Raw genomic sequence first — 22,532 nt, forward strand, 5'->3', positions numbered from 1 at the left:
TTAGTTAGGCTTAATGAGATATTTGACTTCTTCTTCTTCTTTTTTACCTAACTTTTCAAGTAATGTGATTATGGGCACCTTGTTTGGAAGCATGGTTGCAGCCTAGTGTAGCCCTAACTAAACACAGGCTTGGGAGTATGCCGCTACTCATTTGGGTTAGATCAAAGAAATGGAAGTTGCCACCTATTTTAGGTCTAGGAATTGATCTTGAACCATATGCAAAGGTACAACGAACTAGAAATTGAGTATGAAGTTAAGGTACGAACTTGGGAAGGTGTTAAACACCCTTAAACCCATTTGGTCGAGTTGGCTTGCCTTCACTTACATACCTCGTAGCAACTATATTTTGATAAGGACCCTCAATGGGCCTTTTCCAATCATATAAAATTTGTAAAGTAACAACACACACAAGATTCAATCAAAATTTTAAATTAAAAGACCATAGAACCTAGAACTCATTCAATCTTAAACATGTACAAGATTCAAACAACCTAGGCATGTTTCTAATAATTTACAGCCCTAAGCATGTTACTAACATGTTATTGAAAAATAGAAAATTAATTAAAACAAAATACAAATCATAGAACACTCAAAATTTGGGTTTTTGGACAAACCTACATTCGCATGACCAAGGTTGTGAATGTAGGGTCAAGTATGCATACACACACGAAGGTAGAAGCCCTAAAATGTATCAATTCAACCCTTAATATGTTTCTAGCCTATAAAAATCCAAGACTAGAAAGCAATTAAACTATTGAATTCCTAAAATAAAATAGTAGATTAAAGTGAATGTAAAAATAAAAAAAGTGATCTTACCTCTAAGCGAGAACTAAAACTTGAAATTTGACCATCTGCTCAGTCGATTTGTATGGCTACTCTACCACACAAACAAGAGTTAGCAAATTTTGAACTAAAGGAACAATGACCTAATAGAGGCCTTGGTCAGCAGAACTTAAACTCAAAACTAATTTTGAAATAAAACTCACTTTTACTCAAGAATAACTTTAATAGAAATTTGATTAAGTATTTCTTTGAATGCTTGCTTGTGTTTCAGTGGGGCAATTTATTGTTGAAAATCTTTGAGTTATGTTGTGTCTTGCTTAACTAAAGCCTCTTAGTGATGGTTCCTTCATATGTATTAATTGGAGAACAAGGGCTTAAGTCATATAGGGTGCAACATGTGGTATCTACAGTTGCCTCTCTTTTGATGATATTTGTGAAACAAGTAGAGTAAAAAGCTTAAAGTGACAATCCATTTTTTCTTCAATTTACAACTTAAGCCTTCCTACACATGCATCACACATCATGCATACATTGGGTGAAAATTATCCCACTTCTCAGGTTGAATAGAGTCTAATTCATGAGTTGCATGAGTCATTACTTGTCTTCTGAGTAGGGTTAGCAAATTGGTACCAAGTTCCATATCTTAAACCTAGAGTGGAAAGCTACACAACTTGAGCTTTTTTGCTAAGTTCTTGTTTTGACCTTCATCTCAAACCCAAACAAAGGTGTGGTTACACATATTGGACCACAAAAGGAACCCTTATAGTTATATTGGGTTAAAAGTGGCCTTGGTTTAGGAAGATGTCCTTGTTTTTCAAACTCCATGGGAAATGGTCCTTGTCTTGAATTGCAGGGGGAAAAACTATGGCTCCCTTAAACTTTTATAGGTTTACTAGAAGGCAAGTGGATTGGTTTGGAAAATGTCTCGGGCTAAGCCCTAGATCAAGTTATGCTTAGGTAAACTATTGTGGTTGAGTTTGTCTACAATTATGATCTCTTAGGTCCTTTCATGTCCTAGACCCAAGTGACATAAGGTGATTAGACATGGATGGCTATGGCATTTATCCTTTATTTGATTGGGGCTACGAATGGCAAAAATTGCCTAACTTGACCTGACCCGGCCCAATCCTAATGGGGCGGGTTTTACCTAACCGCAAAGCAAATGGGGCGGGTTTAGGTTTTAAAAACCCAACTTGTAGCGGGTTCAGGTCGGGTGCGGGTATTATGCATACTCGCCCTGAACTCAACCTATATACATATATAATATTAAAAAAATTTAAAAACCCTAAGTATAAATATTGCTCTAACTTTCTCGTTTCTCTATTTTCACTTCCCTAACCCTAATCACTCTCTTAGCCGCCTCCCTCTCCCTCACTCTTAGCTGCCCTCACTTTCACTTTCTAATAGAATCTCAATTGAAGAATGACCCCAATCACCATTTTTGTGATGTATTCATTTGGCGAGGAATGGTATAGTAAAGAGCTTGTGGTGAGCCTCGTGGGGGTGATGGATGATTACGATTTGGGTCTTTGTTGGAACGCGCTGAGTCAATGTTGTTTCACAGAGACACACTCTGTTAGGTTTACTACACTTTGAGTAGATGGATCACTGTGGTTATGGTGGTTGTGGTTCGGCCTTGATTGGAAAAATGAGGGATTATTTTTTGGGTTTCTAGGTGTTTTGTGGTTCTGATTTTGGAGTGTTTTAGTGTTTTACATTTTATTTATTTATTATTTCATCCTGAAAAATATTTAGGATTCTTGTATTTGGATTTGTGATTTTGAAAGGGAAAATGAGACATATGAAATTAAATTATTGTAGACTTGTGTGATACACTAATATTGATTTTCTTTTTAATAGATTGGGCTAGGATTCAGGGTCTTCAAATTGGGCCTTGTGTTTGTGTTTGTGATAGGATTTGTGTTTGTGTTTGTGATTTTGAAAGGGAAATCATAAATTTGAAAATCATAAATCAGGAAAACATAAATATATAGATTGGGTCATAGATTAGGCCATGGATTACAAGCTTTAAATTAGGCCCCTGAAGTGGCATGGCGAGGCAGGGCCCGATGGGGCAAGTTTGGGTTTTAAAAAAAATCCATTTAGTTAATGGGGTGGGTTTAGGTTTTGAGGGGCGAGTGGCGGGTTGGGTTCAGTCATAAAGAAAGCCGCCCCATACTTGACCCGTTGCCTTTCTTAATTGGGGCCTCCTTGTTCACAAATGGGAGTTAAAACGTGTGCTTAAGGTGGTTGCATGCTCTTGCCAGTTCTAAGGGTGTAAAAGAGCTAATAGATTTGTCGTGGTGCAATTCTTGCTTACTCAATATGTTTGGTATGCTCATGGAAAAAAAAATTGTTAGCAATAATAGCAGTTTGATAGTCACAAAACATTAGCATAGGAGTAGGAACATTAATACCCAAGTCACGAGGAGAGAGCAAACCCAGAACATATCAGAAGGAATATGAGTCATAACACTACTATATTGAACCTTAGTACTGAAAATGCGACTACATTTTGCTTTTTCCTTTTCCAGGTAACAAGATTACCTTCGACAAAGGTACAATAGCCAGAAGTGAATCACCAATTAGAACGGCTAAAAACTCAATCAACATCACTAAAACCTATTGGAGATAGAAGCACAGGACTTGTACAATAGACCTTGCATAGGAGCACCCTTCAAATAACGCAGTATAGAGAGAAAGAATAACAAAAAAAAAAAAAAAAAACAAATTGTTTCTTCAATTAAAGTTCACAAAATAGCCAAACTAGTCGCTAACCCGTATTATGTACGGGAACTTACCTATTTGTGAGGTAAACTAAAATAATTTTATAAAATCTTGAATTGATTAAAAAACTACACTATTGCATAATTTGCTCTTATATAACTTCAATTTATGTTATAATTTGATGAAGAAAACATTGCTTGAACGCGCAATAACTTAAAAAAAAATTGTCAAACAGTTTCAAATACTGGAAAAAAATAACTCAAAAATTCAGATATTAAAACTTTTGAAAGACCAAAAAATATTAAAGAATCAGATGATTCACTATTTAGAAATTATTGAAACAAAACAAAATATACATGACTAAACAATAGAAAATATAAGAGAAAGATGAGTTATATTCAAAAGAATAATCCATGGCTATAACTATTGAAATGAATCAAAAAACTCAAAACTCAAAATATATATATATATATATATATATGTGGGGGCAAGTTAGTCAGGAGGTATTATTAAAGCTGTACGAATTGGGCCTATGGCCCAATCCAAGAACATTAACCAATCCGAGAATGGCCAAATGAGGTTATAATGGGAATAGTGTAAAGAAAAAAATAAAGATGGTACGAGATAAGTCCAACACATGTCCGAGGAGAAAAGTCATTTCGGAAGCGAGGATCCAAGGTCAGTAAGAATGTCATATCACCCTAGACCTTTTTCAAAATTACATCACAACTAGGAGTTGGACGTTGGGCAAGGAGTGAATAAAGGGAGGCAACAAATATCTTCAAAAGCTGCTACCTCCACATTAAATGCCTTCCAACTAACTCTTTGGCCGCATTAATATGGAGGTGATACCTGAACAATGGCCAAGCAGCCTTACAGCTACTATTTGATGGTTTTAGGAGATATTGGATGGGACAAAAAGGAGCTCCTCGAATCTAACCTACAAATGTATGATAGAGATGACACCAAACTTGTAGTATATAGTATGGGAAAGTGGCCTAAAGAAAGGGGATCGGAAAAAATCAAGGAATCTTTGTAAGAATACGGTGAACTCTTATAGCTTTGTTAAAGTACAAGATATTATAACATAAACTCCTCAGGCCGTGCCGATGACAGATTTTCTTATTTACTTGTGTTCAACAATCCTAATTCAGCAACTTTTATTGTCCATATTTTGGAGTAGAACTAGTTCTTTCATCCACGCTCTACAAATTTATTGTTTGGATTTGTTGGGCTTAAATCCAATCTTACACTAGGTCCAATCCAAATTCAGTCCTTACAATATATATATATATATGACTACACAAATTCGAATGTTAAACTGATGCCAAAAAAAATATATAATTAAAGAATAAGTTATTGAAACAATAAATATAAGAAAAAGAAGTAAGTACATGAACCCATAAAGTAATAAGTTTTAAAAAATGTTGAACAGGAGCCCACGTTGAAATAATGAAAGCAATACCTCCTCTTAGTATATCGTATATAAGCTTTCTGCATAAAAAATTAACATACTTTCATATCATGAGGTGAAGCAAAGGCATATGCAATAGCAACAACCTTAAATTTCAATTGTTGCAAGCTTTTTTATCTTGTAAGAAACGGCTAAAGAGAGTTTGGTGGTTCATGTTTGAAAATTATTTTTTTAAAAAAAAACATGAAAAACCATAAAATGTATATATATATATATATATATATTTAACAAAATAGAGGAGAAAAAAATAATAGAAGAGGAGCTCATACCTTTACTTAGCTTAAAAAAAAAAAAAATTTAGGGTTTGCAATGCTTTTATAGAGTTCATGATTAACCTCGCAAATTTGGAGATAAATTATTAACGTTTGGGTTTGAGTTTAAGTTAAACTTGTTAGAGAAATAGAGTTTCATTCCTTGTTAAGTTTGGACTATACAAAATAATTTTATTTAAAAAAAAATGATAATTGATGGAAATGACGAGATTACGTCTCCTAGACAAAGCCAACAATCATGACGAAGTCATCTTGAATGACGAAGATATGAAAATCATTCAATATAATCAATCAATGACTTGGACAGTTACAAAACCAACCATGCAGACCGTTGGGAGCCTATTAAAAGCCCCATTATTAGGCAGGAGGCGTTACTGAAAAAGGCATTAACGATCATAACGGCTAGCAACCAAAGCCATATATATAAAACCTTCACATTACCAACAGAAGGCACATACACACTCTAAGAAACACTCATTATTATCTTGCTAGTTTGTTGCATTTCATAAAGTGCTTTTCTATTCTAACTTTGGCATCAGAGACGTTGTGGCAGGCACCACACCGGTGACCATCTTTGAGGATACATTCACGCAGACCGGAGGTTGGTTCCATCTGCCTATTTCGACTGATGAACTCACGCTTCATTAATAATGATGCGACAATCTTTGGAGAGGTAGATAAAGTCAAAACGTTTGATTTTATATATATAATATATAAATTATTTGTGAGTAGCTGAAAACTCGATTGATGAAAACTTATTTTGTATTTGTTTATTTATTTTTTAAATAAATAAAGCTTATCTCCAAATTTAAGGCAAAGCTTGACTTTTCCTGCTTGTGTGTTGTCGTGTGGCTCATGGACAAAGTTCATGAACAATGTCTATTTGCCACGTATTTTTTCAATTTTTATCTTTAGTGTTTTTTTTTTTATGTGTAAATTTTAAAATTTTCATTTAATTTTTTAAAATTTAAATATATTTTAATACATTTTTACTAAAGAACAATTAACAAAAAGATAAATAAACTGATATTAATCTTATAAAAAATTATCAAATTAACTGATTAGTAGTCTTCTTATTTTCAATCACAGAGGCTGTGGGATCTTAATTAATCTAAATCTTATTATATATACACATTTTTTTTTTTTTTTTGAGGAAATATATACACAAACGTTTGAAACTTAGTTAAGAAGACTTTCTTGTTCTCATTGCTTGCCTTATTTAAAGTTACAAAGCTCAAGGACTACTTTTTTTAAAAAAGGAAACGTTGTGAATAATTGAGGAACTGCTAACTTATTACTTATTTCCCTATAAGAGCATTCACATAAATTCAGCTAAATTTTTTTTATCTATTTTACACTAAAAATCTATTTTTTCTATTTTACATACCTACTTCTCAAAATCCTTCACATCAGTCTATCTATTCTACAATTTATTTTATTTAAATAATTAATTTTTCAATTTTTTATTATTATTTCTCTCAATTACCCTTTACATACGCGTGCTCACTCTCTCTTTCTCTCTCTCTACCCATTTTTTCTTATTTGTTGCTCTCTCTATACCCATCTCTATACCCATTTCTAAACACATATCACCTCTCTCTCTTGGTCTAATCCACACCTTCTCAATTAGATCTCCATAGACACCTTCACTGCCATCTCAAACCCCTCACTTTCTCTCGCTCCTTCTCTTCAACGCTCATTGAGAATAAACATCAAACACCTTTACTGCAAAACCATCAAGGCCCATTCTCACTCCTCAAACAAGACCCAATCTCCACTCCCTCTCGGTCAGATCTCCTCTACCTGTGTTCGACCCTTAAGCCGCCTTAAGCATCATCTCTGCCACAAGCATCGACCCACAATGACAGATGCACATGCAGAGAATCGTTCCGGTCAAACACCGATCTCCACCGCCAACATCAAAACCCATTCCCGTTGACCCACAAGCACCGATTATTCCAGTCAAGCACTAATTTTTCTCTCTGTTGGTTTGTTCATGTGGGTTTGTTTGTGTGTATCTAAGGAAAAAGAAGATGAGAAGACGAGAAGTCACTGAGTTTGTTGTGCATGGAGTAGAGAGAAAAAAAAAGGTGCGAACGTGAAATTAATAAAATAATAAGATATATATTTACAATAACCGTGCATGGCAAATGTGTAAAAATACACAGTTTTAAAAAGACTGATGTAGAAGATTTTTGGAACAAAATGTGTAAAATTGATTGCTTTTTGTATTTTGCAAAGTTTTACATCCAATGCTGTGGATGCTCTAAATAATTTTATTTTTTCAAACTTCATATAAAAATAGTTTTTCCATTTTTGAACTCTAATATTTAGGCCTGCACCAATATCCAATATCCACTGTCCTATTGAGCTATTGCCTTATTATCATGGCTAGGCCATTAGTGATGAAGTGGTATTTTTTTAAATTGGATGTAACCTTATGAAGTTACTAGCTAGAGCAGTTGAGACTTGAAGAGGCTTATGTCAAGCCAAGCTTACTTAGCTTCAAAATAAGCTTTAGTTAAGCTCGAGTTCCTATAATATATATATATATATATATATATATTTGAATAGGGAGTTCCTATAATATTTAACAAGCCAAACTTGTAAAAAACTCAACTCAAATTGATTATGTTTAAAGCTTCAACTTTGTTATTGCACTAAATAAAAACATTTCATGGATATTTGAGAGCAGATGGGAGAGAGAGAATGATAGACCCTTAAAAAGTTAACTTCTTTTGCCTTTGCAGATATTATTTTTGATAATAATAATAATAATAATAATAATTATTATTATTATTATTATTATTATTATTTTGATAAGAGATTATTGATAAATCTTAAAGAAAAAGTTTATCTCTAAATTAGTTTGGAGAAAAATTCTTCCAACTCACTATATGATGATATATATATAATTATTCATGTATATTTTTAATCACATAACCTATTTATTAGGTCATGTGACTTGTTTTAATAATAAGCTCTTTCAAAGAAATACACAAATTAGACAATGGCTCCTCCAATTCTATATTTATATCCGCACTAAGGAAAAAAAATGGCTCCATTCAAAATTCAAATAGAAAATTCTTAAATATTCTCAGAGTACGGAGAAATGGTACTCACTTCTCTCACAATCATAGTGAACCTTACCGTGAGTATGAGATAAAAAACACACACACACAAATTTTCATGTTTTGAGAGTACCTAACCATCACTCTATTCAAACACCTCATAAAAGAGAATTTTTACTCAATTACTAAACTTTTTATTAATGTCCATCTGTCATGATTCAAGGTAGCACATTTGCAGAAGAATTGTTTTTTGAAAAGTATGGTTGAATGCACACATAGATTAATACATAGAGTGTAAGCACCAGTATTGCCTAGTTTTAGGTTTAAAAATTATACAAGAGTTGACTTCATGTTTAGATTCAGATCTCACTAAATACTACGCACACTAAATTAAGGAACTGCACATCTGTAATCCAGACTAAAATGTATTTACAACACGCAATTGTGAACCAAAATTTACCAATATTGTAATATTAGAAGATCCTACGATCCTGGCTAGCTAGTGGCTACGCAAATTAAGGCACTGTTTATGCCGGTAGAACTAGAAGAAGATAACTAGAACCTATATGTCTTTATATTATATTATATTATATATATATATATAGTAAAAAAAACAATCCCTTTATGAGGCGTACAAGTAACCGTGAATTGTATGGCATTCGTACTGTAATAATAATGATCTATACCCCCATCAGAGAAAAAATAAAAATAAAATCTATAAAGCCAAATGAATTTACCATATATGCATCTCTAACTTATCACTTGGAAAAAGTATCACACCAAATTGCCTATTCCCTTTTTTTAGTGGCTGTTCTAGTTTATTTATTAAAACTAAATATTTCGGCACTAATTTAATTCAGCCTATCATTTCGAAATTGCCATTATATATATGTATTAATCCCATTTTGTTAAAACATATCAAATTATCAGTTCAAAATTATATAGTACACATTTTTAACATAATTGTTACATATAACAAAGAGATTTATAATATGAATTGTAAACATGTAGAGTCAACCTCTTTAACTAACATATGATACAATTTCACTTTATGGGCACCATTTCCTAGAATACTTGTTGACTCTTTTTTGAAGAAATCTTGGATCGGGCATTCCTTCAAAAATAAAGTTAGTGGTTCTAGTTTCCGATTTACTCCAGAGGAGAGATAGGAACATTCAGTGGAACCAGTGAAAGACACTTACTTCTGGATGGATGTGTAGGATAGAGGGCTCGTGGTACTTACTACTGTGGCAAAGCGGAGGCTCCAGAGCTATAGTGGCTTGCGCTATGCCTTCATTTTGGATTCCCAAACAATTGTGGCATTAGTTAATAACTTAATGGGTTCATTCACCTAGATCTTAATAAACTAGTAGAATTAATTGTATATGGCAGCGGTTCTTCAGAGCCAGGCTATCTTCACATTGAATTTCTAGGCTTCAATGCTTTCGATTGCAAGACTCTCCGAAACATAATCTTTTAGCTTCCCCATTTCGTGTCGCGGCTACTCCACTCCACTGCTGTCTCATGAACTGAAATTTGTTGCCTTCTTGCACGTGAAGCGAACGGGCTCAAATCACAATAACTAATAACTATAATAACCTACCACCACCTAGTTGGGCAAGTTGATACCTCCCTAATGCCAGATGTGCTCGGAGGACAGGGGGAATGTGTTCGAGCTGCTGAGTCGAAATTTAGCAAAATGCCCCAAAATAGATAGAACGGATTAGAATGAGTTAGAATTTTGGTCAGATGGAATGGGATGATTCACCTTGGTTAGTAATCAGTTAGCACAAAATTTTCCCTGTTTCGACTGAAACGGAATGAAATTAAAAAACTTCATTCTAGTTCCTCACCACACAAAAGCTCTATCATTCATCTTTTTAAAGGAATGATCAAACTTTTTGGATCCCAAGTGACAATAAAAAGTAGGGACCAGAATTGTTGCAAAAAAAATAATTGAATTAATAAAATTCAGCGTATGATCTACTTTGGTATCAATCAAATTTATTCGGGATAGCTTTGTGACCTCGCATCCTATTTTGCAATAATGTTGCAAAATCCCATGTAGTCCAATGTACATATAAAGTATAAACAAACATAATAATTAAAAAAAATGTAAAAAAATCCAAAAAGAAAAAAAAAAGTTGCAATAATTAGAATATTGATTTTATTGTGCAAATTAAGAACCAAATCTTGACAAGATATTGATACAAATCAAGTCTGTGTATAAGCTTCCATTTGTCTTTAAAAAAAACTAAGTACTATTCATATTTATTCATTAAAAAAAAAAAAAAAAAATTCTATTCAGGTTGTTTCTAGGCAATCGCCTAAAGTGGCTTACCATTTCCCGAGAGAGATTCAAGGACCCAATTGTTACTAGCAGAGCTACTACTCTCCCCAATATCCCTAGGACCAAAAGAAGTCCCCATAGGATGAGTTGTACTATTATGGTTCTCTTTATTAATGAGAGAACTGATAGCAGCCGCCACGGCTACCCTAAATTTGGGATCTGATGCAATTGCTGTCACATTTTCAGCCAATGATTTTTTATCCTCTTCAGCTTTCCAACCCTTGTCACTAGGGCTAGCAAAAAGGTTATTGTTGGTGAGAGAGTTGCCAATATTATTATGATGATAACTTGGTTTGCCATGCATCCAATTGAAACCTTGTTGAAGATGAGGTTGTGATGAGTATGATGAGGGGTTAGCCATTGGGATTAGTTGATGATGAGCTTGTTCATAAGGGTTGTTTGTAAGGTCAAGAACAATGTTCCCTTTGGATGGGTCATTAGGGTTTATCATGCTTCTGATATTTGATGGATGATGAGAAGATGGGTTCATCATATGGTATGGAAGGGATGCTTGGGTGACACAAGAGGTACCATCTGAAGGAGAACTTGAATCTACTAACACAAATGAAGCTGATGGTGAGGCTGTGGAAGCCATGGCAGTTGCACCCACTGGAAGTGGATGGTTATGGTTACCTTCATAGGTTGTTATGAGTATAGACATGTCTTCTAAGCATCTTTGCACCTGGCAAATTGCAAAACAATGCATAGAAATTAACCACTCATACAAATTCAGCTCAAACTGAAGTACAACAACAATATTCATCAAATTCAGTTGGGAAATTGTTTTACCTGTTTCCTAACCGGGCATCCTGGAGTTACTGTGCAACGATAATAAGCTCGTGGACAAGGATTTCCTTTTGCAATTTTTTGCCCATATTTTCTCCATTGGCACCCATCATTCATCTATATAGAAAAACTTTTTTTGATCAAATTATAATCCTGTGATTATTCAGCAAAAAAAATAAATAAATAATCCCGTGATTATTATTATTATTATTATTTATTTAGATATAATAAAATTTAAACTTATGGCATTCGTTTAAGGAGTTAATAAAAAAAATTATGAGAATTATGTGATAAATGAAACTCACTGTAGCTGCTTCACATCTAGCTCTGACTGAAACCCTAGCTTTTCTATTGGCTGGGGAGGCAACATGGCCAGTAGATCCACCCAAATCACCAGGCCTCTGCTGCTTGTTTTGTACTGATGGAGCAAAACTTGCCAATTCTAGCTTCTTGTTCGCTTCTTCTTTTTCTTTAATTTCCACTCGTTCATGGTCTTCATGAGCATCCGTATTATGTAGCCTCAATGATAACCCTAATTCACTCTCTCTATTACCAATACCATTCTTATGTGATACCAATGAAGACTGGTTACTGATGTCTAGAATTTTGGGAACCGCCTTTTGTTCTTGAGTAGTGTTGTCATAATTACCATGGAGCGAGAGAAAGATTTGAGGGTCCTAAATCAAATTAAAGTGTAATTAAACAATTACATATTATTTTAATGTCATGACACAATGGACTAGAATTCAATCCCCCCAAAAAAAAAAGTAGTGTGACATTGGATTACTACCTTTTTCTGGTTATCTTGCTGGATAGCCGCAAATTTCATCTGCAAATCATAGTATTCTTTCATCGTTTGCTCCACTACCTTCCTCAACACCTTGTTTTCTTCTTTCATGCGGTTCATCTCCATTTGTAACACACACAACTGGTAGAACATGAAAGATTTCATTGTCAATTATCGTATACAGCTATGCATGAGCATATATATATATACTTTGTAAAGCTATTGATCCTATAGAAACAAAATTATTAGGAAAACAGAGAGAGAGAGAGTGAGATAGAGATTAAAGATGATGCTTTTATAGAGGTTAATTTATAAAGATAAGTACCTCTTCAGTCTTAATGCTTTGTTGCAAGGATACCTCTACTACTGATGCATCATCATTATCATTATCATCATCTACTTCTCCTGCTGTGGCCTCAGCTGCTTCTTCTGCATCATGTACATGTTCATGACCATTTTTTTGTTCTTTTTCTTCTTCTTCTTTTTCGTCCACTTCTTTTTCTTCTTCTTCTACCTCCTCTTCTTTAGCATCTATGTTCAGTGACAGATCAATCTCCATCTCTCCCTCTTTTTCCCTCCCTATTGAACGAGACAAAATTAGAGAATCGCTTTCTTCCTATTGTTGCTGCTTTTGAGGCACCGAAGTCAATTCCCTCGTCTCAATGACTTATTATTAGACGCACAAGGACGCATCTAAGCTTTGACTTTCATGGGCTCCTTAATTCACCAAAATTTAATATAAAGACTAAGAATCAAATGCCTAAATGTTTACTATATATTAAAAAAAAGGTTTATATATATATAAAACGACATTGGCACTCCAATAGTTGACAATGAGGGCCCTCACCTCAGGGTAAAAACACAGTATTAGCCATCTAAATCACTGTTTTGACAAATATAGTATTGGGTCATTTTGCCTTTTTCTTCCCAAATGAAAAGGAATCCATAAGTTTTGAGATATTTTGGGGGGGGGGGGGGGGGGGGGGGTGGTGTAAAGCATAGCCCCTTACGCCTAACACAGAGCTAAGAGGCAAAAAAAGGCAGCACCCAATTCAACGATATGGTTTAAAATAAAGCTTTTTTTTTTTCCTTTGGACCTGGGAAACCCTTTTTCTTTTGGGTCCAATCACTAATGGCCAGTTACCCACTTATTTAAAACAGCCTAACCTATGCGACTCTTGTTTTTACTACCCCCTCCATGCATGTAAATATGCATGATTGCATGTATGTGAAAAATGGTCCTCAATTTTTTAGGTTAAAAAAAAAAAAAAGTTATCCACACTTATTACAGTACTAGCATTTTCAAGCCTGTGTTCAAAGTGTTTTTTTTTTTTTTTTTTTTTTTTTTTTTTTAAATATAATATAACATTTTAAAAACATAAGTTCCTAGTTTTAATATTGAATTGAATTTAAATTTCTCAATTTACATATACTTGAACTTATTATTAAATTATTTATAGTTAATAATAGAGTTACTTTTGAAAGTATAGAACAATTCATGTATACTAAACTTTTTTTTAATTACAGCATCAGCCCTTGGGCAAGACCACTTATTAGACCATTGCCTAGGGCTCCCAATAGAAACAAGGCCCAAAATTTTTTAATTAATAGAATTTTTTTAAAAGGACAAATTTGTTGAGTGCCTTCCCTTCAAGAAGGCCCCCAAAATTATGTGATAATAGAAACTCAACTCATTTAAAACCCTAAATTGTTTAACAGAAATAAAATTATGTGACTGTACCAAATTTTTATTAATGTTTAATTTATATTTTTTATATGTTTCTTTTCCATACAATAGCTTTTTGATACTAGTCGTTCAATCTCTCACATGACCACACTACCAAATCTCACTCTCTCCAAGAACATCCCCAAAATTGTGGCAAATTAAAATTTTTATGTGATTTCCAAAATTGTGGCAAATTAAAATTTTTATGTGATTTCCAAAATTGTGGAAAACTAAAATTTTTATGTGATTATGTAATTAAGTGAAGTTGCAGTGCCTTTGATAAAGTAGAATATGTTATTGAAAATTTATTTTATTTTTATCCTATTATAATTTTATGTTGTAAATATGTTTATTTTATTTGTTAATTTTTTAATTAGAACTATATACTAGAAATATCATCTGGATATAAAAAAAATTAAGAAAAAATGATATAAAAATAGAAAATTTTAATTGAATCTCACATGAGATCTCTTGATAAATTTTTTGTTTTTAGGAATATAATATAAGATAAGTATAGATGAAATCTCACAAATTTACGAGAGTTCATAAAAATAAAATAAAATATAATGAAATAATAGAAAGTAAATAAAGTTTTTCAAAACTAAAATTGATAAAATACTAATTAAAATTGATTACATCACAAGCAGTGTATAGTCATGTTTTCAATTAAAATCTTGATGCTAGAAAACTTGACTTTGAAAACGTAATTAGTAGTGTTGCATATTAAAAAGCAAGAAAAATAAATTCGTTTAATGTATATAAAATATAAAAGAAATTAAAAAAAAAAAAAAAAAAAAGAGAAACCTCCCTTAAAATTGTTTGCCTTAGCCATTAAATTATGTTGAGTTGGCCTATTTAATTATATATATAGATAAGAGCAAAACTTTCATCTAATATTTTTGTGCACTTGACAAGACACTAGGCTGACAGATGGTCATTTTAAGACACGCTTTGTGTTTCGGTCTTTTGCGTTGAATTGGAGCATTGGACACAAGTAAAACCTTACAAATGATTGGAACTCTTTTTTACACTTCCTCCATGGCTCCACCCTAAAAATTATATTTAGAAGTTCTTAAAATTACCAACTTCTTATTTTCCATTTTCTTGAATCAAACTGAATACTAATAATTTAATTTCCTAGCCCTCTTTGTTATTTATTTTTATTTTTTTCGCTGAAAAGTACCTAGCATAAATGATATATAAGAATCTTTATTAAAAATTGGTCTTAACTCTTAACATATATAAAGAGGTTAGTAAAATGAGAGCTGAAAGCAGAAGTGATGAAAGCATAAAATTTTAAGTACTCTTTGTACAAGTGTCTCTTTCAAGGTCATTAATTTTTAGAATTGTTGGTGAAAAATCAACCACAAATCCATTTTTTTATTACTGGGGATAAGTTAATTCGAGCACACAGTCTCTTGCAGCCTAAAGTTACAATACTAATTTCATACTTAGCTGGAGCATCATTGTCATTAATTTGACATTGGACACTGAAACTGTCAAAATAAATAAATCATGATATATACTATATAGTTATTGTGAATACAGATTGAATTAACAAATTAAAAAATGAATAATTAATTCATATAGATGCAACATCAACTTCGGTCATGGAATGTGAGCCCTATACGAAATCCAATAACAAGAAACCTTGGGATCAGATCTAGAATCCGTCAACTCGAAGACCTCACGCTTCTCTCCTCTGCTCTCATTCTTAGACACTTTTTTTTTAATTTTTTTTTATTATCCAAATCCTATCTACCTCCCCTCACGTTAACTTATAAGACTCAATTTTCCTTTTATAATTATAAAATTACGCATTTATTGAGTGAGTTTTTTAATTCAAGGTCTCACCCCTTTATCATTCTTTACGGATCAAAAGAAGTCATTTGCTTTGTGTTTATTACAAGAAGATCCAATTTTAACAAAAGTCGTAGTGCATGTGAATGTGTTTTCTTGATAAGATAAATAATTTTAGATATATATTATTTAATTAACTAATAATACTCTAATTTTTTAATTATATTTTATGTTGCTATTTATAATAATTATAATAATTTTTTATAGATAAAATAGTATTTCAAACTTATAACGTTGGTTTGTGATGTAGACGGTGATCAATTTTCAAATATCTTACTAGAGAACAAAAAACTTTATCAATTGAGAGCTAACTGAAACCTATTATAATTATTATTGGTATAAATGTTGAATGAAAATTACATAGACACAGCTAACTCATCTCATTAGTGAAAATATTATGTTACAGCGTATATGGTAAATTTTGTCACAAACTCAACAATTATAAGATATTGATTTTTTTCTCTCTTAAAAAAATGAAGATATATATTGATATTTATTGTTATTCATTTTCGTAACCTAGTTTTTTTTTTTTTTAGGGAGTTTCAACTTACAGCGCCTGCTCCTAACGATAACTCTTTATCATCAGACTAAGACACTAATCGGTTTTTGGTGTAGGCGAAGATTGAATCTTAGATTTCTTATTCAACTATAAGATATTTTACCAGTTGAGCTATCTGAAATTCATTAATACTTTTTTTTTTTGAAATAAATATATGAAGATATGGTCCATTGACAATCCATATATATATATAGACAAAATTTAGAGAAAGTTTAATTAGAATTTGAAATTATAATCCAATTTTGCGCCATGTGTCTAAATTTATGAGGGGACCACACCATAATCATTCACTTAAGTTTGTGTCATGTGTCCACTTAAATTTTTTTTAATCTTTGTGCTAAGTGAGTTAATTAGTGCAAAATATTAAGAATCGAATATTAATAAACTATAAATTAAAAAAAAAAAAAAAAAAAAAACTAATCACATATACTCAATAAAAATCATCACATAACAAAGATCACCTCACCACACGTTCTATCTTATTAAAAATTAGAAAAAAAAAAGATTATAAATAGTATTAAATTTAGGTAAGAATTGTAATGTGTGACTAATTATGTTTACTTAAAAAAAATTACTAATTATTTATATTTTTATGATAAAATTGTGTTTAACTTTAAATATATCTATTCTTTAAAAAAACTTTAAATGTATCTATACGTATGCATGTATTACATGCTTTAAAAAAAATGACTAATTATTTATATTTTTATAATAAAACTTGTGTTTAATTTTAAATGCATTCACGCATTTACATGAGTTACATGCTAGTCTATATATTACTGAAAACTGAAGCGTAGCGTTTAATGCTACTGCGCTCACGTTGAGCCACGTCAGCATCTACATCATTATCTTTTTTCTTTCTATTTTCTTATAATTATTTATAATATTTTTTTATTTCTTATTTACACTTCTCCAACATTTCTTCCTCTCTTATCTTTTCATCTCCCCACTACTTCTCCAATATTTCTCCTTCTCTGATTCTCTCACCTTCTCATCTCCCTACTACTCTCTACATTAATATCATTCTTCATATTTGCCTTCATCTTCCTCTATTTTTGTCTCTTCTTATTCACACTCTCTTACTATAAATCTGTCACTATCTCTTTCATTCTATGTATAGTTTTCCCTTACAAAAAAAAAGGTTCTCTCTCTATCTATCTCTCTCTCTCTCTCTCTCTCTCTCTCTCTCTCTCACACACACACAATTTTTGAGTGGATTTTTATATTTTATTTTTCTTGCATCTTCGTTTTAGGTTGATAATTTTTTGTATTCTTTAATCTACTTTAGGTTAATGTGATTTTTTTTTCTCTCTCTTTGATTGTTAAATGTTATCCTATTGCGTTATAAAGGATTAAATAAAAAAAAATATTATTCTACTACATAGCATGATTTGGATAATTTAATTTGGTAGTTACTGTAATTTGATAGCATGATTTTTATAGTGCTCAATTTAGATGTTAAACTATGAGATTTTAATAATTTTTGTTTATTTTTTAATCCTTTGTGGTGGACAAAGTACTCTTAATAGTATTAGAAGTACTCTATAATGCAATTTATTTAAAGAAAAGTAAAGGTTGGCTAAACAAAAGTTATTGGATGAGAGACAAATTTTATCTTTCGCAATTTTACTTTAATTATTATTATTATTATTATTTTATAACAATGCATCTATAGAAATTTAATTCTTAGATTTTGTTAATAATTGATTATTTGATAATATGTTTTGGGTGGATGAAATTACAATTTCCACAAAGAAAATAACCTTAGTAGATTATAAATAACAAATTGTTTTCCTAATTGGTCCAATTAATCATAGTTAAGTTTTATTAATTTTTTTAGTTACTTTTTTCAGTGTTTTGGATTGTAGACAGAAAAAATAAGTTTGAGAAAGTTTGTTTAAAAGTAAAAGAATAATTTCCAAATTGCCTTTTGAGTTTCTGAGAAAAATTGTATTTTTTTTTTCATTTTAGTACAACAAAAATTATTAAATTTATGATTTATGACTGTTCCTATATTACATTATGATTATTCTTATAATAAATAAAAATATAATTACAAAATACATTACTCTTTATTAAATTAGTTTAAATTTTATAAAAAAATTTAATAAAACCAACATAAAAATGATTATCATGCGCAACGCACAGGTTCGTGGCTAATTGAAATTAAAGTAAATACTTAATAAAGCAATAATTAATTATTATATTAGAATAAATAGTGATACTATCAATATTTCTACACACGTTCCACTTCCACTCCATTTGTGAGTTGTGACAATGCTCTAGAACATTACAATCTCTAGAGCAGTGTAAGGTATTATGATTTGTCACATATCATATAATAAGAACTTTCATACACTAACAAACCCTATGCATCATTGAAGAAAATAATATTAATTATACGTTGAAGCATTGATCTTCTTAAAACACCAAAAATTTTACGTGTGCACAGTTTGAAGATCAACGAAACTAAACTCGGCACTTTCCACATCTTCTAAAGATGAATACGACCCCCTTGACTACCTTTGTGTCAATTAATGCAAAGGTCAACCTGTAAGTAATTATGTAAAGGTCCACTACATGGAATTCAATCAGTTCGAGAGGGTAACAAAAGCACGATGTTATCCACAAGAATGGAGCCAAACATGGAACTGAATTCCCAAACAAATCAAAGTCTACCTCTTGTAGTGCTTGCTTCCTCGATCATGTGATTGGAAGCAACATTTTAGCATGAATGACCAGAGTTAAAGTCTAACTCTTGTAAGTAGTTCTAGAAACACACATAGTTATAGCAAAGAAGCTATGAAATAAGTTGTGGTACTAGATTCAATTTTCTCAGCTCTAGCTGGACACCTTTTTCTACAAATTAGAGTGGGCACTTTCAGCCAAGCAACGTAAATCTGGGGAGAGAAGAATCCCCTTACAAAGAATCAAAGAAAAGAAATTCTCATATTAATTAATATAAAAAAGGTGGCCATTATATCAAGTTATTGACAAAAGAAAACTCCTCCCAAATTAAGAAAACTCTTTCGATCTGTAATGGGATGGTTGTAAATGGAAGGTGAAAACGGACACAAAATCCTTATTATAACAAGAAAATGTAGCTGAAGATTAAACATGCATGAGTACTGCCTCATCATTATCACAATGCTAGCCCATTTAAGAATTCTTGAAGCTGACATTCTAATAATTATTTTAGGAGAGTACATGCATAAAAGTATAAAACAAATTGTCCAACAATACCCGGCCAACATAATTGCACATGGAATTTTTGTAAGAATTGTAAGAATTTTGGCTCTCCCATCCTCCTCATCCTCATCCCCCTCCTCCTCATCCTATATCTTTCTCCCTCTCACATGTTATAAGTACATTTTTCCAAATCAATTGTAAGAATTTCGGCTCTCATCATAAATTCTAATACTCTTGTTCCCTTACAGCACCTAATGTTCCTCAATTATGTCCTTAATTCCTCACAAAACCAACGCTTAAAATTCAAATTAAAAACCGCCAAATTAAAATTAGAGATTTTAGCAACCTAAATCTACACTCCATAGCCCCAAAATCAATATTAAGACCATGTTTGGTTCGATAGAACATATTTTCTGAATGTAAAATATTTTTTAGGTGGAGTATTTTGCTTATTTTAGAGTTTGGGGGCATTTTGGAGCTTTTGGGTATTGGGGGCATTTTAAAGCAGGTTTGGGTATATAAGTCATTTTTTTTAGGTTTATAGAGTATTTTAGCCATTTTAGAGTTTTTGGGTATTTTAGTTATTTTTGAAGCTATTAGGGAGTACTTTGGTATTTTTCTTTTTTTTGTTTTAGGATGTCCTAGTCATTTTGGAGAGTGGTTAAGAATTTTTGAAATTCTATGGGATCAGATATTATTTCAAATCCAAGAAATTTAAAATCTAAGAATTTCAAGACTTAAAATCCTAATGAATTTGGCGCAAGGCACTTTCTTGACTTTTTAAACTATCTAAATAATGTATTTTGATTTTAATCACCTATATCCAAATCCATGTATCCAAATCTAATTAACACACTTTTTTCTATATAAAAGGTTATAAATTCATATTTAATTGATAATAATAACTTGTACAGAGGTTACATTTGCCCTTAAAACAGCATCAAAAGAGAGGGCAAATCCTCAAGCCATAGGATCAGTAAACTCTCAAGCATATAAAGCTATCTCCATCGAACCATAGCTACACTAATCCCTTTGAGGAGCAACCAGAGAGAGTAAGCACTGAAGCAGATCAGAGGAATACTCATAATCTAAGCGTCCATGACATAAATAGCCCTTGAAAAACTATTTTCTTGTAACAAGTCAAATAAATCTTCATCTGCACATCCAACATCTCTGGCAAACTTTATGGAGTCGATTGCACCTAAGAGCTTCAAATTCTGAAGAGAGTCCACCATTGATAACTTTGAACTTCTTCCTACAAAACCCAGGCCATGAGAATCACAGATAATAACCCCAACTCCAGCACAATCACAATAAGGGAAATAAGCAAAAGCTTGGTTCAACTTATAAACACTGTTTCTCAAAAAAAAAAAAAAACTTATAAACATTTTTAAATTATGATTCTTCCAAAAACTTAAGTTATTAGAAGGCAGTGAATTTATTCATTTAATCTATTACTTTCCTTTCACATGTAAAAGATTGAACCCTTAAAATCTCTTACTCTGATACCATATTAAATTACTAATTTTTTCCAAAAACTTAAACTATTGGAGATGATAAATTTATTAATTTAATCTAACAAACAACATCTAAAGGAGGTTTCCAAATTCCAACGCTGGGAGACCTTGGCAAAGGTTGAAAACCATGTAGTTGTTCCCGCACATTCCTCTTTTGTCTAAAATCATTATAAAGTTGTTCATTGGACTGAATTAGATGAGCAGACGTAGCAAACTTACCTGCCATGAACAAAACACTTCCTTCTCTACCAAATATTCCAGGCCATAATCGCAAAAATACTAAGATCAGACCTGTCCAGTTGCAATGTCAATTTATAGAAAATTGAGATACGACACCAAATGCCTTATGTTGTTATGACTGAGATGGAGTGTGTTACAAGGCTAGTTTGCCATGGCTACAACAAGGTGGGACGTATACTTGGTAGATCAAATCCAAAGCAACACAAATTTTCAACATTGGAAGGACATCTTGTGGGTCTAAAACATGCAGAAGAAGCTAGGCTATGGTCCTCAACAGTCACCATGGCACCATCCGGAACAACATCTAAAAGCTTTTGGAGTTCAAAAATCTATAAAGAATCCCCATACCTCTTGAAGCACCTTGTCATTGCTTTATGTGTGTGACAGTAAATAAATAAAATAATAGAGAAATAAGGAGTTTTTGCTAGTGGTTGCAGTGGTGAGAGGAATCAAACCCAATTATGCTCGTCAAATGGTAGTTGCTGAATAAAAAAGTACGTAGAAAAAATCTACTTTGAAGTCTCAAGGCCATGTCCTGCAAAGCAAGATGTTGAATTCGTGGACAATTTAAACCAAAATGTAACGTTGAGAGTAACCCCTTCCTCTTTTGTCACTGCTTATGGGCCCAAAGCTGGGTGGTCTATCCATGACCAGGATGAAGCTTGGAAAGGTCCAAACTGTTTAGGGGTGAAATGCCACTTGAACCTAGACCTAGCCAGTTTTCCTTGAAATACGTTAAGACATAGTAATTGACTAGATATTTAGAACAAAGTACTGTTTCGTGCAGGCCGTGAGAACAATACCAAATCAAGACAAACTCTGAATAACTAGATATGACCTTAAAATAACAAGGGTCAAGGTCAGTCAGTGAGACAACGAAGGATAAGTTTCATTTTCAAGATGACCTTTTCTATTGGGAACAGTTAGCGGGGGCAAGTAAATCCCATCAACTCAATCCCTAAATTTTTACCTAAAATTCACCAAAAGCCCCTACAATATTTGTTCATCCATAGAGCTTTTTAAGGATAAAAAGGTAAATGCATCACATATCATACCACAAACAAACCAAGTGATCCCAACACAAGCTCAATTCTTTTGCACTCATGTAGTTTTACAACTTCAATGTCAATTTATACAAAACCAAACCAAACTCTCCCAATAAGATAAGATCATAAATATCTCCATCATTAA

At 32.2% G+C, this 22,532-nt stretch overlaps 1 protein-coding gene across 1 annotated transcript; it reads right to left on the reverse strand.

The window, feature by feature from the left end:
• Positions 1–10,597: 10,597 nt before the first annotated feature.
• Positions 10,598–12,948, reverse strand: LOC126706783 (probable WRKY transcription factor 9). Its single transcript, XM_050406332.1, has 5 exons — positions 12,576–12,948; positions 12,254–12,391; positions 11,769–12,140; positions 11,467–11,580; positions 10,598–11,359 (listed from the first exon to the last, which is right to left on the reverse strand). Exons 1-5 carry the CDS (start codon positions 12,807–12,809, stop codon positions 10,655–10,657), a joined length of 1,563 nt encoding a protein of 520 aa, XP_050262289.1. The 5' UTR covers positions 12,810–12,948; the 3' UTR covers positions 10,598–10,654.
• Between the last annotated feature and the right edge of the window lie 9,584 nt (positions 12,949–22,532).

Source organism: Quercus robur, chromosome 11 (assembly GCF_932294415.1).
Source record: "Quercus robur chromosome 11, dhQueRobu3.1, whole genome shotgun sequence".
In the NCBI taxonomy this organism is placed as follows: Eukaryota; Viridiplantae; Streptophyta; class Magnoliopsida; order Fagales; family Fagaceae; genus Quercus; species Quercus robur.

Excerpts from the sequence above, each read along its gene's own strand:
- LOC126706783 (XM_050406332.1), bottom strand. The coding sequence starts at position 12,809 with ATGGAGATTGATCTGTCACTGAACATAGATGCTAAAGAAGAGGAGGTA. Across the intron at positions 12,141-12,253 it reads AGCAAGATAACCAGAAAAAG|GACCCTCAAATCTTTCTCTC; the intron begins GTAGTAATCCAA and ends AATTTGATTTAG. Across the intron at positions 11,360-11,466 it reads GATGCCCGGTTAGGAAACAG|GTGCAAAGATGCTTAGAAGA; the intron begins GTAAAACAATTT and ends GCAATTTGCCAG.